General features: G+C 46.0%; 1 protein-coding gene across 5 annotated transcripts in view; it reads right to left on the reverse strand.

Moving 5' to 3' along the window:
- Positions 1-2,319: 2,319 nt before the first annotated feature.
- The window catches only part of LOC124232267 (F-box-like/WD repeat-containing protein TBL1X), a 130,721-nt gene continuing 115,122 nt past the window's right edge, over positions 2,320-17,918 (reverse strand). For all 5 annotated transcript variants that reach the window (XM_046649234.1, XM_046649230.1, XM_046649231.1 and 2 more), the window contains 6 exons: positions 14,015-14,136; positions 11,236-11,310; positions 10,699-10,826; positions 8,813-8,978; positions 6,676-6,777; positions 2,320-5,673 (listed from right to left, as the gene is read on the reverse strand). In XM_046649234.1, coding sequence (XP_046505190.1) covers positions 5,647-5,673; positions 6,676-6,777; positions 8,813-8,978; positions 10,699-10,826; positions 11,236-11,310; positions 14,015-14,136 — 620 coding nt within the window. In that variant the 3' untranslated portion in view covers positions 2,320-5,646. The remainder of the gene's footprint in view (positions 5,674-6,675; positions 6,778-8,812; positions 8,979-10,698; positions 10,827-11,235; positions 11,311-14,014; positions 14,137-17,918) is intronic.

A 17,918-nucleotide genomic window follows, 5' to 3' on the forward strand; every position in this document is an offset into this window, starting at 1 on the left:
ATGTCTGCTTTGGGAAGCAGCTTGGGTGTGCTTTAGGGGCTGGCTCAGTGTCCAGTATCAGAATGCGGGCAGCAGCCGGTGTTGTGGCTGTGCTCCATGTTACCTGCATGGGTCTCATCCTGTAGCCGGGTTTTGACTATTCTATCTGCATGCCCTCCAAGACTGGTTCTCCAGAGGTTCCTCAGAGCTGCACAATGTCCTCACCCATTCTTTTTGGCTTATATGAGCCAGAGTCAGGTTCAGAACCCTGACTGATCTGATTGTCCAGTTAAAGCAATTCCTCCTACCTGGGGATCAGCAACACCAAATGGCAAAGAGGTTTCAATGGGGGTGAGCTGAGAACAAGAGGGTGTCTGTACCTTCTTGTGGCTACTTGCCAGGCACTGAGCTATGACTCAGCTCTGGGGATGCACAAATGAGCAGTGGAGACATGGTGGAGCAAGTTAGACCAGGGAAGAAGAGACACATAATTGGGCAAACAGACGAATGAATGAGATGACAATAGACAATGCTTGGTTTAGGCAATTTCCTCATAAGGCTGGTTGTTGCAGAGGGAAGTCTGGTCCTTATTGTTTAGAGATGGGAGATGCTAGAGTACACTGGGAGGCTAAAGGGAACGACCTAGCAGAGAGAAAGCAGTAACAATGATGTGAGGGAGGGGACAATGACCTGGGAGAAGTCCTTGAAAAGGTGAGGGAACTGGGACCAACAGCCAGGAGTTTGAGGTGGTCACACATGACACAGGTGCAGCTGGGAGTGTAGTCTGGATAGAAAGATCAGGATGCTTCTAACAGGGGGCTTCCATTTGACTTTATTGGCCAGTTTATTAACCACACCATAAAATACTTAACGAGTTGACTTTCTCTATTCCAAAGCTCTCCTCCTCAACCTTTACAGTCGTGTGCTTACGTAGAATAGATGACTCCCAGCCATCCTTCTGTGGAATTTCTCTCTATAACTTTGCTTGAGGATGACTGTATTCCTAATCAGAGCCCCTGTTCTCCAGAGCACTAACTTCAAGTTTTAGTGGAAGGGGACACTGTCAATAACATGGTCCCTGCCCTCTCCCCAGGGTCCCCTGCGCCCTCTCCCCATCATCTGCCAAGTGGAACTGCGACCTCTGGCCTTGGTAACCTTGCTAGTGGATGAGACACTTCAGAGAAAAAGGAGCCAAGCTGAGAAAAAATCATCCAGCCAAATTCTCAGTGTTTTGTAAGGGCAGAAATCACTTCACAACACTTCCTGTCTCTTTTCATGCATGTCACAAAGTGATTTCCAGGTCTCTGTCAGTAGTTACCAACCACTAACAGCCACAGGTACAGAGACGACTTTCCAAGAATACGAGAACAGTCTCAACCATCCTTTAGGAACAGCACCATGATCTGGGCCATTAAAAAGGAAAGTTCTCTGTTCAGTGAGTGGAGGCTTAGATTTTCAAAATAAATAAAATTAAGTGGAGCCTCAACAGACAAAGGAAAAACTTTAATCACTGCAGCAAAGGTTCCTGTGTGATGATGAAAGGTATTTAGATCTTGGACAATCTGTGTGGTCCCAAGCCAGTTTCCTCTTAGTAGAAAGAACCCATTTAAAGCTATTAATATGTTACCAGCATTCCTGTAGAAGCAACGAAAGCCACTCGTCACATGTGCCCTGATCCTGGGGAGCTCTGTCATGTGGTGTGCTGCTGGCCCGCTGTGTATTTGCTACAAGCTTCTTCCCAGGGCATTCCTGTGGCTTTAGTAGCAAGGGTCAGCGTGCTCAGAACTTCACCCCAATCCACCATGGGGAAACATGCTTGGTGAACTTGGTTAAAAAAAGAGAAAAATAAGCAGGCTCTACCCAAGTGATTCATGCGGCATAAATAGAAACACCTGGAAGAGCCTGGCACAGAGCAGATGTCGATAAGTATTTGCTGAGCATGAGTTGGCATTGTCCTCAAGGAAAGGTCAAGTCCTCCATGTCTTGTGACTTGAGGGTCTTCTAACAACTCAGAGTTAATCCTTGAACTCGGACTCCCAGCAAACTAACCCGCTGACAAAATTCACTTGCTTTGACTTTGTAAAACAGCCAGCCCGAAATAAAGTCATGAACAGGAAGCAGGAGAAAACAGGCTCCCTTTAGAGAATCATCCCCAGGGCTGCTGCTGCTCCCACAGCACAGGGTCAGGCCCCTTTACCCCACTTAAGCAGGGCAATCCTGAAAGAGACATTCAAGTTATTTTCTCCTGAGAAAATGCAGAATCCTGTCCTTAGTCACCAGTGTCAACATGAACCCAAGAGTTCCCGGGTGAGACAAAGAAAGCATACCCACCAGGTTCTCTAATATCAAAATAGAGCAATTTATTCAAGACACTGAATATGATCTATTGATTCTCTCTTGAAACAAATGAACTACGACACACAAGTGATTCTCTTTCTCAGAAAACGTGAGGGTGAGAACAGAACAGGGGTCAGTGTGGCTGGAACAGAAATCTGGGAAATGCTGACAGAGAACTACATCTGGCTGCGAGTCTGACACAGACAATAAAAACCACAGAAGCCAGAATCTGAAACTTCAGAGTGGCAGAGGAATATGTCTGCATTTAATAAGAAACACGATTCAAAAAAAAAAAAAAAGGTGGAACTAAAGGTTATAAAACAGAAAAATAACTAGAAACAAAGCCGACCCTTAAGTTTGATGAAGTGAACTTCCCTTGGCTCCATGATCTATCTTTAGAAAGATAAAAGTCAAGTCCTAGGTGTCATGCGGGGTCAGAGGGTTGAAACCCTGTAACATCCCAGAGTGGGCAGCATCCCTGTCCCAGGTGTGTGCAGGATGTGCTCTTGGTCACTTCAAACCCAACAGAAGATTCTAGATACATCTGTGACTTGAATGTTACAAACAATGTTTAAGAGCAGTAAACAATGTTGAACACTACCACTCCCCATAGGCCTCCCCTTGAGAACAAAGCTCAGTCTCCTGAGTTTCCAGCAGGGTAGATGCTGGCATGCAAATATTGGAGGCTGGATCAACAGCCTTCTGTTTGCTGAGAACGGGGATGCATGTGAGGGTCCCTGACTGCCTTCTCAGGCTTGGTCCCCCTTGTGGCCCACGGTGAGCTCCCCTCTGATGGCTGGTCAGAAAGCCAGGGATGTGGACAGTCAGCCTCCATCATTGTCAGGTTCACTTCTTTGCAAACGACTGAGCCAAAGTCGTCCATGCCTCGCAGCCCTCGGCTCCCACCTAACCATTCCCAAGTGATTCAAATCTGTCAAATGTCTAAAGCCAACACATCAGTGAGACCCTGGCTAAAACCTTCATGTGAGGATTGTCTAGTGAGCCCCTTACAATACGTCCTACCGTCGCCACCCCACAGCAGTGTGTGGCCTGTCATACACAAGCCGTGTCCTGCCCATGGGCCGACCCTCGACAGCTGAGGCTCTGCAGAGATGAATACACTTTTATTTGGGGAGGGGTCAAGATGGTGTTCTTCTGGACCCACAAACCACATCCCAAGCCTAATGATTTCTTGGGGCAGGAAATTATCAATGTACCTGGGGACGCCTGCTAGCTTCAAAGGTGAGTGACTCCACAGAACTCAGACCTTTGATAAGCGTTCAGGTAACAGAGTCTGAATCAGCTACCCAGCAAGTCAACAGAGCGTGCTTTGGTCTTGCATAGCTGGGGCTGGAGTAATTCACATATCCACGTGAAGGCCCACTTGTCATCTGAGAAGGACGAACGCATCTGGCTTCCATAGCTGGTCCTGGCACCCTCCAAGTTGTCTGGAGGAGGCCCTCACTCTGCCATGATGAGTCACTTTTGGTTCCACGGATGGATGCCACCTCTGAATAACATCCTATCTTGTTGCTGGAACACACCCCCTGCTGAAACCTGCCCATTGCCAGTGCCCCCAGGTCTGGCCAACCTCCCCATCCTTTCCTCCACCTGCAGGAAGACGGATGAAGGGTAGCCTTCAGTCCTTTTTCCCAGGTCTACTTTAAATGATGGGTCAGCATAAGGGTATGACAACAAGAGTATAAAGGTCATCAGAACCAAGGAAGGGAAACTCCTCTAGGAACACAAAGCTGTGTTTAATTTTTTAAAAACAGTAAAAAGATTCATTGTTTAACAAAGGAAAATGTTTCTCCTAGTCCCTTGTGAGGGAAGGAAATGATGATGGCAGAAATTATTAGTGACATTCTACCTATAGAATTCACTTTCAAGACTGAAAAATCTTCCCTGTTCATTTTTGTCATTAATAGACCAGGAGAGATGCTGGAGCCCTCACTATCGGCCTTGGAAGGACCTGCCAAACTGCTCTTGGTGACATCGGTAGTTACACTGCTGTGAAAAAGATGTTGCTAACGGTGACAGAGCCCAGCTGTTGGTTCTGATGGCTTCTTCAATACCATCAGGTTTGGGGAATGCTTCTTTGGGCAACGGGCCCTGTTCTTCACTTCTCTCCAGCTGGCTACGAAGGTGACCACGCCCCGATGGACACCAGCTCTCCTGGAACCACAGATCGGGGCCTCTTATCTGGTTACAGACAACCCGGCGGACTGACTCTCTTCCGCCGAGAGTTACAGGTGCCTCCCAAGAAGCTGAAGGAAGAGGGAAAAGCTGCCTCAGACTCTGCCTGTGGCTTTCTAAAACTTATTTAAAATATGAATCACACAAAGCTCTCTGTGACTGATGGCCCTTTTCAGGTTTTAAAATTGTTTTAACATAAAAAAATATATATATTTTTCAAAAATACTCCAGGCTCTTTCTCTTATAAGTCATTTTTTTTCTTCTGTAAAAAGTTTCCCTTGCCCTGCCTTCTTACGTAAAGCACTTATGTGCCAAATGTGTCCTTGAGACCCAAGATCTGAAGCAACTATGAGTGGGGGACAGAGAGAGCGGGGATGAGGGGGACCAAAATAGGGGGTCAAAGTAGCCGTCGGTCAAAGATTTTGTCATCGTGCCCACAAGGCTACATCTATGGAGCATGGACTGCAAATCAAGACCACACAGAACAAAGGAAAGAGGAGGAGGGGGCAGAAAACAAGAGGAAAGAAGCAACAAGCCAAACACAGGTTCCATCTCAGATGGAAGGGCCCCGGACAACAGGATTCCAGCTGACAGAAAAACCACTGGACAAAGAAGATTCTAGAAAATACAAAGTTGCACATTTCATCAGTACAAACTGGTCATTGAACATCCTTTGTGAGAGCAACCGTAGTGTCCAAATTGTTAGGGAAAAAAAACCCTACCATGTGCAGGGATTTTTCTCCCCCTCCTTTTGGTTTATTGCAGCATTTTTCTTTATTTGGCACAGTTTTTTTTTTTTCCCTTTTAGCCATCAGAGACTGATCTGGATGGAACCCAGACCGTGCACTGTCTGGCTGGTGGCTTCATGCTTCCTAGGCTGAATGTTCCAGGTGGAAACCATTCTTTCCCCTTTCAATAGGACTGTGTGTATGTTTCTGTTTCAAACTTCTTGATGAAGATTACAAAAAACATGGACTCCTGTGGCCAGGTATGAGTTGATTTCAAAGTCCACTGTAATACACATCGAGTTCATACAGTTTGGGAGCTGACAGGACTGTGTCTGAGGGTGCTGAAGTCCACACATTCACTGCTGGTCTGTTAGAACTCTTTTCTTTTTTCTATCATATTTTGTGTTTACTTTCGCAGATCTAAAACACACACCTGGAAGGAAAGAGAAGTGGCTGTTATCCTGATAGACAACACAGATGTGTTTAGAACATCAGTTCGCAAACTATATGGCCCACAGACCAAATCCAGCCCACCACTCATTTTTTAATAAATAAAGTTTTATTGGCACATAGTCATGATGGTTCAGAGAAGCTCTAGTAACAGGCTAGTGTCTGAGGATCTGACCAACCAAGACCAGGAAAAAAGCCATGGAGGAGAAAAGCCAAGTCAAGGGCAATGCTAGGAACTAATGGGATGGCAGTGACCACCAGCAGATCCCTATGTGGCAGGGCAGATGAGAACGCAAGCCTGTGAGAACATTTAGAGGCCATGTGGACACGTTCCCAGCCAGCCCACTGCCCCCTGTCTTAGAGCTCAGGCCAATCTCAAGTTCAGGGGTGAATCAAGAAGCTAGACAACTCATGTGATCAGAAAAGGGTCACTGAAACCAGGGAGACCTGAGGAATCACAGATCATGCCTTTATCACCAGAGGGCCCAGGTTGGGGGCACAATCATGAAGCCAAGATGGGAGCAGTTTTCTCAGCCTTGGCACCAGTGACATCTGGGGCCAGATGCTTCTTTTGTGGAGCTATCTTGTGCATTGTAGGAGGTTTAGCAGCATCCCTGGCCTCCAACAACTACATACCAGTAGCACCCTCCACCAAAATAGTGACAACAAAAATGCCTCCAGACATCGCCTAACGTCCTCAGTGGGGCAGAATCACCATGGTTGAAAACCACCAACCTCTCTGTGAAAATGTCCACTGTAATGACATTTTGGAAGGGAGGAAGAGATGGCCATTCTCAGATGTGGTGCCAACCCAACAGGATCCACTCCAGAAGTTTCCTTCACCCAATACACATTTGCTGAGTGCCTGCTGTGGCCCTTGGAGACAAGGACCTATCATACTCCCCGGAAGCACATGTGGGTGTCAGCTGCCTGGCTTTTCATCTTTCTGCCCTCCACTCCCCAGCAAACCAAAGGTGCTGCTTACAGAGCCATCAGATGCACTGGCACCCACTTTGTTCCCTCGGGCGTTCCAGCACACCTCAAAGATGCCGCCAGTGCCACGGTAGCTGTGGACAAGACTTCCACCCTGCAAAGCAAAGCAATTGTCACTCATGATGCAGGGTGCACTTAGCACACTGACCCAGTGGGATGGGTATTCCTCCTCTCCCCCGTGTATGTTGTAACAAAAATTTTCACACACATGGAAGTTAAAACAATTTTCAGTAAACACTGGTGGCTGGAGAAACGTGTCTCTCAGACTTGCTACAATGGGGAGCAAAACTGACCTATGGCTGCCCACAGAGTTGGCCTCTACATTTCAGATGAGGTCATCCTCCCATAGGCCATTCCAGCCAATGATTGGTAGCAGGGGGAGACTCAGGCAGCCGTTCCGAAGAGATGGGAAGTAAGGGAGGAGGAAGTCAACAATATTATATATGTTTCTATATTTAGAGAAGGCATCCATATCATTGAAGATTAAAGTGAGCTTTGAAATGTCTCAAAGAGTTTTGTGATTTATAAAAAAGGGATAAACTAATTTGATGAGTAATATTGTTTTTAAAAAAAGATTGGCAGTTGAGCCAACATCTGTTGCCAATCTTTTTTTTTTTTTCTTCTTCTTCTCCCTAAAGCCCCCCAGTACATAGTTGTATATTCTAGTTGTAGGTCCCTTCTGGCTCTGGGACACTGTGGGACACTGCCTCAGCATGGCCTGACAAGTGGTGCCATGTCTGTGCCCAGGATCTGAACCAGTGAAAGCCTCAGCTGCCAAAGCAGAGTACTCGTACTTAAACACTCAGCCCTGGGGCCAGCTCCTGATGAGTAATTTCTGACAGTAGGCAGTACCTAACCGATGATGTCATTTTTTAATTATGTCATCCTACAGATCCATCCATCACTATTTCTAGTAGGCATTTCATGAATAGAGATTCTTGCACATTATTCCTGGGATGTGCATTTTCTGGCTGGCCTATCTAGCACTGTGAGGCTCAGCTCAGTGCCAACCTTTAAAAACAATTAAAATACAACCAGCCAAGCTGGTTCCACATATGGTCTACTATCATCTTTCCCTCCCTAAGAGGATGTGGTTCATGTGAGGCAGCCCCTGGGAAGCCTGAGGTCCCAGTGGACCTCCTCCTGCCCCATGCCAGTTAACTTAGCTAATCAACCACATGCCTCTGCCACAAGGGGGCAGGGACTTGAGAATGCAAACCCATTTCAAAGCCAACCAAGCCAAAGGGAATCAGGAACGTGGGTTCATTAAGAGGGGAGAAGGGAAGTCATTTAATCCATCCTGAAATCAAACAAAATATATTGTTGGCCATTTGCAGTGACTCCCACCATACCACCATTTCTTTCTTCCATCAGCGGGAGAACAAAGAGCTGAATGCCCAGTATAACAATTTATACTATATTTGTTCTCATCTATTTCTACTTTATATTCAGAATTCTCTTATCCTCAGTGTGGCTAGCGATACCCCTGGGGGCTACATTTATTCAAATACTGTCTCCTTTCAGTCTTGATAACAGGACAGCTCAATATTGACATACCTTTGCTACCCAAACACAAACTACTTCCATTTGAAGAACCGAAATCATATGACAACAGCAAAGAAATATTCCCTCATACTCCCTCATTTTCTCCACAGAGAAGCTACAGGAGTTGCATGGAGCAAGGCAGCTTAGGGCTAGCCTAGTCTCAGTTGGCTGGCCCCCCAGAAAGCTCAGATGGACAGAAACATCTCACCCCAACTTGAGTACCCACAGAGCAGCATCTCTGGCAGTAAGATGACTGGGCTACTCTTTTCAGAGATAACTATTTGTGCCCAGGAAAAGGATGAGGCAAACAGAAGGTTTCATGCCAGGGACTCAGAAAAAGTAACAGAAGATGGTGGGGGTCCCTGGTGGGGAAGACGCACAGTCCATGTGGAGTACAAGGCAGATGGCATTTGGCCTGGTGTCTGCCTGGGGAGTCAGGCTTTGCTTGAAGGCTCCATCTTGAGGCAACTAACTCCTTCCTGAGCATGAATTCCCCAGGCGCTGTTGTGAGCCTGGGTTACCGAAAACATGACTCTTGGGTGTTACTTGCAGAAAGGATTCAGCCACGGGAAATGGGAGATTACCTGAGTATTCCAGATATGCACACACTTGTCAAAGGAGCCGCTGGCCAAATATTTCCCGTCAGGGCTGAAAGCTACACTGTAGACAGGTTCCTGATGCTTGGTTAGTGTGTGGATGCAAACACCTCGCTCGACATCCCACAGTCGAACTGTGGAATCAAACGAAGCACTAGACAGACGGGAGAGAAAACATCAGCACAGAACCATGGTGGTTTCTTTCTATTTCTCTAAGACATTTAACAGGCATCGTGAGCTGTTTTTCTTTCCTAGCTTTTATGTTTGAAGAGAAAATAAATTGTACACTTTTTCTCTTCTAAAAGTGAACATAAAGCCCCAAAACATTTTCCCTTTCTTTTCTTTTTTTTCCGGTGCTATCATTAGGCAAACAAATTGATATCTGCATTTCCTATAGATATGAATAATAAATACTTTTGTAGAATATTTACCATGTTTTCTAAAATGCTCCTATAATTTAAAACATAACATGTATCATTACCAACTAACATAATAATGCTAATAGCCAAATTTGAAAAAATAGCAAATTGAGTAAATAAAAATTTTCATTCAATGGGGATAAAACTACAATTGTCTCCAAATAGGCAATCATAATATTTTATTTTCAAATTTAAAAGAATAGTGCATCTCACAAGGCTGCCATCTGGCAGTCTATCTCTCCACAGAGACTCATTAGGCACTGGCAGGGCCCTTTTATACTTGTTGACTAAAAGGATAATTTATGCTCATCATGGGTACCAGGTGATACAAAAGCACCTTTCAAGCCATCAAAAAAATGATTACAATGTATTCTGTAACATGGTCATTTAAGTGGATCTTAGGGCAATTACTTGAAATAAGAGAATTATGGCCTTCGTGGTATTCTGGTTCAGCATCTGTTGACACAGGGATTCCTTCCAGTGTTTTCTAAGAGATGGCCTTGGATGGAGCACTTTCAGCAACAAGTGCTTGCTGCTTGGCAAGGCTGCCCTGCCCCTACTGTTACACTGTGGAGGGGATGTGCTTCTGAGCTACAGGGGACTGTGCCACCAGTCACCTCTCCCCACAAACAATGGCATGGAATAAACCCCCTGCTGCATCCCTCCCTTGTCTTTGCCAGGATGAACAAACACCCCTGTTTCCTTGGATCATGTTTTCCAGACCCCTAAGTATCCTAGCATCAGTCTCAGAATCTCTTCAGCTTATTCTTCTAAATGTTCTTCTTAAAACACAGCACCAAGGGCAGAATGGTAAATCCTGAATGGATTCTTTCCAGTGTTTTCTATGGGTCAATCAAGCCCAAGTCCAGGGAGCAGGAGGACGAGAAAATTCTGGTGACTTCAGCCTAAAGGGATGTGGTGTGAGAAGGCCACTATGGTCACTTCTAACCACTCTTCCCACTTCTGGCATTTGACTGAGTGCCCAGTGCACACCCTCCAATGCTGGTGTTGGAGGGGGTACACTATAGAAATGATTTGGTCAGACCTGACTAGGGCTGGGGACCCTTTATGACACTCAAAAGTCTTGCCATCTGCAGCTCTGAGTTGTACTACGTCAACCAAGCCCAAAGTCCAAGAAGAACACTTTATTTTCTCTGTCATAATAAAAACCTTCACCAAAGCAAAGTGCTGGAAGCCTGGACATACAACCCACTAGCCTTGCAGCTAAAACCCTCCTTATAGGTATCACGTGATATTTATATCTCGTGTGCCCCTTCCAAGTGAGCTTTTGCTTCATTTACCTTGGAAGGAAGGGTGTAAACTTGCAACACACCTTAGTAAAATCTTCTGTTTCCTCTGGACAAAAAAAACTTTTACTGGCCCTGTAAAAGCTTAGCCGCAGGGAGCAAGGCTGCTTTTGGGAAATGAAACTGGGCTGCAAGTTGCCCCCTTTACCTTGCTAGCATGATGCTGGAGTTTGGGTTGCTGGTGGCTGGCCCAGTGGGACTCCATTTTATGGTGTATATCTCTTTGCTGTGAGCCTGAAGGTCATGGACACACAGATCCTGCTTCATACTCCAGATCTAGAAAACGTATTGGGGACAGTGTGAACAAACCCTATTTCTCCACCCAGGAATGGTCCAACATCATTCATTCTGTGAGTGCTCCTTAGGTTTCTGGCCCTTGGGAAGTGCGTCATCCATGTGGCATGCAGCTGGCAAATCGGCAGGTGGCCACCCACACAAAGGGGTGGGCAAAATGTTAGAAGACACCTGTGAGAAAGGCCACAGGGAAGGGAAGGATTCTCAGCAGGATCTTTGATAAACAAGAGTTAATTCGATGACAGCAAATCATCAAGTGAGCAATGGGGAAAACTGATAGAGGCAGGAAGGTGCCCATAATAATTAGCCAGAGAAGCAGGGACTGCAAGACCTGCACTGAGTACATGGGGTCATCTAGGATCACAGAGCCCATCTGTTCCCACAACTTTACCTTTAATGTCATGTCATCAGAGCAGGATGCTAGCAACATTCCAGAAGGATCCCATTTGATGGCATTGACTTCATTCTGAAAGATAGCAAAGGGTTTTAAAAGAAAGGTCTGTGAGGGGCTGTCCCGGTGGCACAGTGGTTAAGTTTGCATGTTCTGCTTCTTGTTGGCCTGGGGTTTGCCAGTTCAGATCCGGGGTGCGGACATGGCACCACTTGGCAAAAAGGCATGCTGTGGTAGGCGTCCCATGTATAAAGTAGAGGAAGATGGGCATGGATGTGAGCTCAGGGCCACTCTTCCTCAGCAAAAAGAGGAGGATTGGCAGTAGTTAGTTCAGGGCTGATCTATCTCAAAAAAAAAAAAAAAAAGAAAGACCTGTCAGTAGTAAAGCAACTTTCCAGCAGGGGGCAGGAGTGCTTCATCAGCTGGCGAAGAGTATCTGTATCCACCCAGGATCTCAAAGAATGCCAGCCCAGAAGCCAGATATCTTCCTCTCTTTTTACTCTGTCTTTCTCATTCATAGAAAAGCATACACAACCAGCCATCTTCATCCATATTTCTCTAAGGAAAAAAATTACAGCTAAGAAGGAAGCTCAATGAATTTACGCATAATGAGTGCAGCATGTTAAACCAACAGGACCATAGCTACTTTAAAGCTGACTTTGAAAATCATTTTGCACTTTTAATACAACAGCTACTCACTCTGTCTAAATCCGTACAAGACATTTCTCTGTAGGTACTGCCTGGAGGAGGAGGAAAGGGTAAACACAAAGAAAAAGGCTAAATCCTGGAGGATGAAGGCAAACGCACCTGAGGGTAAGGGCGGAGGGACCACATGATTATAAAGGAGACACCTGTGGCAGGAGGTGGGGAGTGCATGCTGGGCATGGTGAGCCAAGGAGAAACAGTGAGAGCAAGGTGATGGGGTCCTGGGATTTCCAGGACGAGGAACGGAGGCCTCATTTGCCGCTGTCCCAGCCTAACAATTAACTAATTTCACATTCATAATTAATTTCTCAATCCTAAGTGCTCTGGTTTGGATGATGAATTTTATGGTCATGCTACTTGCTAAAGACACTGAGTTTTGAAGGGTGTGAAGTGCGAAAGTGACAAGACCACATTTGTAGTCCACGTAGTACCAATGGTGAATGGCCCAAGCAAAAGAGAAGAGGGAAGCTGGAAGTCCAAGGAGCAGATCACTGGGTGAGTCAGGGAAGGACAAAGGGGTCAGATTGCAGATCGGTCTATGTGTGTGTGTGACATGTGCATGAGAAAGCAGGTCTAGGAGGACAACAAAAGAACCTGGTGTCTGATGACAGGTGCTGACCCAGGACAGGCTTTGCCAGGACAAGGGAAGCTTTGTTGGCTCTGATTGCAGCTGCTGAGAGGAGAACCCATGGGTGGATCTCCTCAGGCCTGGGAATGTGGAGCCAGTTCCCACTCACTGACCCCATCCAAACCAACTTTAATCCTCCAGGATGGAACAAATTTCTTCCTGACAGCGTAGTTTCCTCTCACTCCATCTACAACCCAAGTCATGGTTCCCAGCCAGCCTACAGGTCTTGGGAAGAAAGAGACTCCATTACACTAAGCTCATGTCTTGTGCTGAAGGAAGAGCTGCAAAAAGACCCAAGTGGTGTGATGGCTGGCAGTCCCAAAGACTTTATGTGCAGCCGTATTAAAAGCCTGAGAATAGTTTTGAGTTAGAGGGGGAACAAGCTCAGATCAGAAAAACAAAAAAAGGAAGAGTCTGTTTAGAGCCAAAATGAGATGTTAACAGGACAACTGATCCCAGTGTTCTCAAAGCACCTTCTTTCAGAATCAGGGACCCCTGTGGGGACAGAAGCTGGAGAAGGTGGGTAGTAAGGACACAAGCAATTGCCAAATACAGTGGAATTTATGTCGGTTAAATTAGGAGCATGAGATGTTGTGAGAGATTCAACAGGGAACACTGCAGGTGTGAGGTTCTCAAACCCAGGCGGTCTTCCAGGAGGGCTGAGGTATAGGGGACTTTGGACACAAGTGAGATCTGCTGGGGAAAGGCTGTGAAGAGTCTCATGTGCCACACTAAGGAATTCAATGAGAAGTCAGCTGGCATCTGAGCTTCTTGGATTGCACATTGAAGTTTTGCACCAAATTTGGCAATTATTGCTTCAAATAATTTGTCTTTTCCATTCCCTTTTCCCTCTCTCCAATATACATGTATGCTAGAGTGCTTCATATTGTCCTGTAGGTCATTAAGCCTCTGTTCATGTGTTCAGTCTCTTATCAATTCTTCAAACTGGCTAATTTCTATGATCTTTCTCCAGGTTCACTAAATTTATTTCTGCAATCTCCCATATGCTGTTAAACCCACCCATTAAAATGTTCATTTCAGACATTATACCTCTTAGTTTTCATGTGAATCCTTTTTAAGAACATAGTTCTCCTTTTTCTGCCAACATTTCCAATCTATTCACTCATTACAAGCATCTTTTCTTTTATGTCCTTGTACATTTTAATAATAGCTACTTTAAACTCTTTGCTGCAAAATCCGACGTCTTGGTCATCTCAGGGTCAGTTTTTTTGTGTTTGTTTGTTTGTTTGTTTGTTTTTGCTGCCTGCTCATAAAAAAAAAATTAATCCAACCACCTGACATAGTTACAACAATTCAAGTAGCAAAGAGTTGGCCTGGAGGCACAGTCAGTCACAGTATCCTTTAATCCTAGGCAGAGAGGAGATGGCTCCCCATTCCCAGCACATTCTCATGATCTCAAGTCCCATAATCAGAACTTGCACTCACTGTGTGTCCTTGGAAGGTTTTGACGGGGCGGTCACAGCCGAGCCTGCAGACGTGAATACACATGTCTGTGCTACAGGAGGCAAAGGTAGTGTTGTTCTGCCAGTCTACATCGAGAGCAGGGGCTGTGGAGCACGGAGGAGAGGGCGGACATTTGCATTTACTGGTTGTGCACAGAGCTCAGTTGATTTAGAATAATGAAAAGCCTGGTCGAGAAGCCTTATCTAGTAACATGATTAGAAAAAAATATTCCCAGTGTGAACACAAGCTCTTTCCCTCCTAGGCCTTAAAGACTTCTCCTTCTGCATTTGGAGGGATGACCAGACACTCTGGAGAGAGACCCCATGACACTTCAAGTGCCAGTGGAATGCAGAGTATCTTGCTCCCCTGGCACAGGTGAGAAGGGGTAGGTGAGAAGCACATGCTGCCTGCTGTTGCATCTTGCAGCTTCCTGGAATATTGCTGGTGTGGGCTGATTTGATTTGTTTAGATAGGGAGGAAAGAAAAGGAGAGGAAGGAGATTTCTTATCCTAGTTCAAAATATTCTGATTTAAAACGTACTCTGCAACACAGAAGGCATCCCACCAACTGGAGGATACTTAAGAGTTGACAAGAACTCCTTGGAGACACAACTGGGTTCATGGCTCAGGACTTGTGATGAACACATTATCTGGCTCCTGGGCCTTTCTCAGGTCCAGGTGGCCCCACAAGCTCTGTTGAGGGGCTGGGGGATGGTGACCACCCTCCTGACTCACGGCGCTCTCCCCTTTCTCCTGACCTCCCCATCACACTACTCAACATCTTTGTTCTTTCCCAACACTTTCATGCTTCTAGGGGAAATAGAGGGTTAGGCTCCTGCAAGCCTCTGCTCACAGTGTTTTCATCAACTGATCAATACATAACCTTGTCTCATGTGTGTTTCTTAAAGGTAAGTCAGCATTGAATTGGGAGAGGAATCCAGCTGATTCTGGATATGCTAACAATCAGATTACCTTTTCCTTTCCTCAGTCTTTAAACAAGAGGTGCACCCCTCCACGTATCTACCTTCCATAATTGCAGGGATGGATCCCATTAGATTCCATGTTCAGTTCCCGTCCCAGGTGGAGGTTATGATGGGAGGATTTGGCTGAGAATCAGCACTGGATTTCTCAACAACCAGGCAATTTTTTTCTTTTTTGCTGAAGACAACTGTCACAGAGCTATCATCTCTGCCAACCTTTCCCCTCTTTATATGTGGGTCACTGCCACAGCATGGCTGATGAGTGGTGTAGGTCCATGACCACAATCCAAACCCACAAACTTGGGCTCCTGAAGCAGAGCGCGCTGAACTCAACCACTTTGCCACAGGGCTGGCCCCCTGGGGATCTTTTTGTTACATCCTCAGCAGCATGGTTCATGACAGCCCCATGGTTCCTGGGTCATTTCTCACATGTGCCCAGTGGAATGAAGGAAACAACCTGCTCAGTCAGAATGATGATTCCCGTGCGCCAGAGACCAAAGCCTGCAGCTGTTCTTGTTTACAACACCACATGAGCAAAATCTCAAATTCCTGGGCCAGGCACGCAATTAATGCACCTAGAAATGGGACAATCTTGGTGGGCAGTTCAGGAGATGGTGACCAGCACTTGGCCCTAAATAGTAATAGCTACTGATCCTTGCAATCCAAAGAGGGGACCCTCTGTACTGAGACAGCTGGTGCCACTCTGAGTTGGCCCCTGCCACCTAGACCCTCTGAGGCCCCTGTATGATCTCATCATTCAGTGTGGGTGATTGACAGTAACAGGGTTAAGCTATTCTGGGGGTTGATGTGTCCCCCACTCCCACCCAAGTGTGGGCCAGTGAGGCTCAGGTGCCAGCACTATTCTGGGCACAGCCAGGCTTTTCCTTGTTTTTTTTTTTTAAAAAAAACTTTTAATTTTGAAATACTTACAGATTCACAGGAAGCTGCAAAGGTATTACAGAGAGGTTCCATGGAACCTTCATCTAGGCTCTCCTCATGGCTCTATTTTATGGCCCTATAGTACAACATCAAGACCAGGGAAGTTGACACCAGTATAACATGTGGGGAGAGTGCTATGCCATTTCCTCACATGGGCAGATCTGCATAACCACCACTGCTGTCAAGATCCAGAACTGTTCCATCACCACAATGATCCCCCTTGTGTCACTTTATCTTCACACCACCCCTCTCCTCTGGCTCCTAAACTCTACCTCCACTGATCTGTTGTCTGTTTCTAAAATTTCATCATCTCAAGAATCTTGTACAAATGACCGTTGGAGACTGATTTTTTTCACTCATCAGAATGCCACTGAGATCTAGTCAAGCTTCCCTAAGTCATCAATAGCTTATCAACAGTTTTTTCCTTCCCACTGCTGAGTGGTATCCCATAGTTAGGCTCTGAGCTAATATTTCCTGCTAATGGGGACTGACCGCGTCCCCACCAGGGGGACATGGGGAAAACCTAATGGGGCAAAAGAATTTCTCAAATCAATGCATCAAATTAAGGAGTCTTCAAATACTAAGGAAAGGTGCTCACTGTCTGCATTTCACCTTGAAAAAGAGTACACTGCCTTTTCCTCCATCTTAGTCTCTAGCCCACTGCTTGATACACAAAAAAGAGCAGATAACACCTGAAACTTCCTGACCCAGGGATAGCATATGGGTATACCTCAAGGGAAGCAAAATGACAGGTGAGAAGCTCTTTCAATACAGAAGAAACATGTAGTCTGTGGTCTTCTTGGGTCAGCAAGACGGAAGCTCTTCCATGGAGGCTTGGGAATGCTTTGGGAAATATTATATTAGGCTGAAATGCTTTATAAATGAACTCTTAAGATCAAAGTGTTGCAGGAATGTTATCAATGTTTATCTTGGATATATTATTCTCTGAAAAATAGAAGCCAGAGCTTTCTGCATTACAGATATTCCCCACGATGATATGGGTTGGCATGCCTGGTATTCTAGGGCTCTGAACCTGTCACTGCATCCTTCCCACCAACAAAGCTAGGGATGGTTTAGGCACTTATGCCAAACATGATAGAAATTCAGCAGGAAGGATTTTCTCACATGTTGCTGTCTTTAATTTGCAGCCTAGAGCATAGAAGTCTGGGACTTGGGAAACACACAGATCAAAACTTGTAGATTGGGCTGCCAGGTGCTGAGGAAAGGGGGAATGGAAGGTGATTTCTTAATTGGTAAGGGGTATCTTTCTAGGGTGACAGAAATGTTTTAGAACTAGGCGATGATTGCCTATAACGTGAATATGTAGTTGTATTTACTAGTGGCAAATATCATCTTATGTATACTCTGCCACACACACACACACATGTTGGTTGGGATCCCAGGCTGCCTGCTTTTGGAGCTGTACCCATTTCCTGGTGGAGAAATACATTCAGCAACTTCCCACTATCGATGGTGTAAGATTAAAGCAACACCAATAACAAAAGTCACCAGCAGCCCCAAGAGGTGTATCCACTGGGGACCACTTTGAGGACAGCCCCAGAAGAGAGGCGTCACCTCTCCAAATCAGCAGGGTAGAAACACAGCCTCCTGGGTCTGCCTCAGCCTGTGAGCTGCCTCCATCAGGAGGGGCACTGCTCAAAGACCACGTGCGATAACAGACCACAGTCCTGCCTCACCAGGACCTCTGGCTCATGGTCTGCTCCCCGGGGGACCCAGATCCCTGCTTGGAGCCCTCCCTGGATACCAGGATGGGCTGTACCATCTCGGGGTGAGCCCTTCAATCACCCATCACAGGGCTCCCCAAACTACCATCAGGAAAGACACGCTGATCCCTTCCCGAACACCACCACAGGGACACTCGATCTAACAGTGAACGTTCACCCCATACATTTAGTGATTCCCTCAAAATGGAACAGACACTTCGAGAAGGGAAGTGGCATCTACTCC

The sequence above is a fragment of the Equus quagga genome, unplaced genomic scaffold (assembly GCF_021613505.1).
Source record: "Equus quagga isolate Etosha38 unplaced genomic scaffold, UCLA_HA_Equagga_1.0 HiC_scaffold_41_RagTag, whole genome shotgun sequence".
NCBI classification, from domain to species: Eukaryota; Metazoa; Chordata; class Mammalia; order Perissodactyla; family Equidae; genus Equus; species Equus quagga.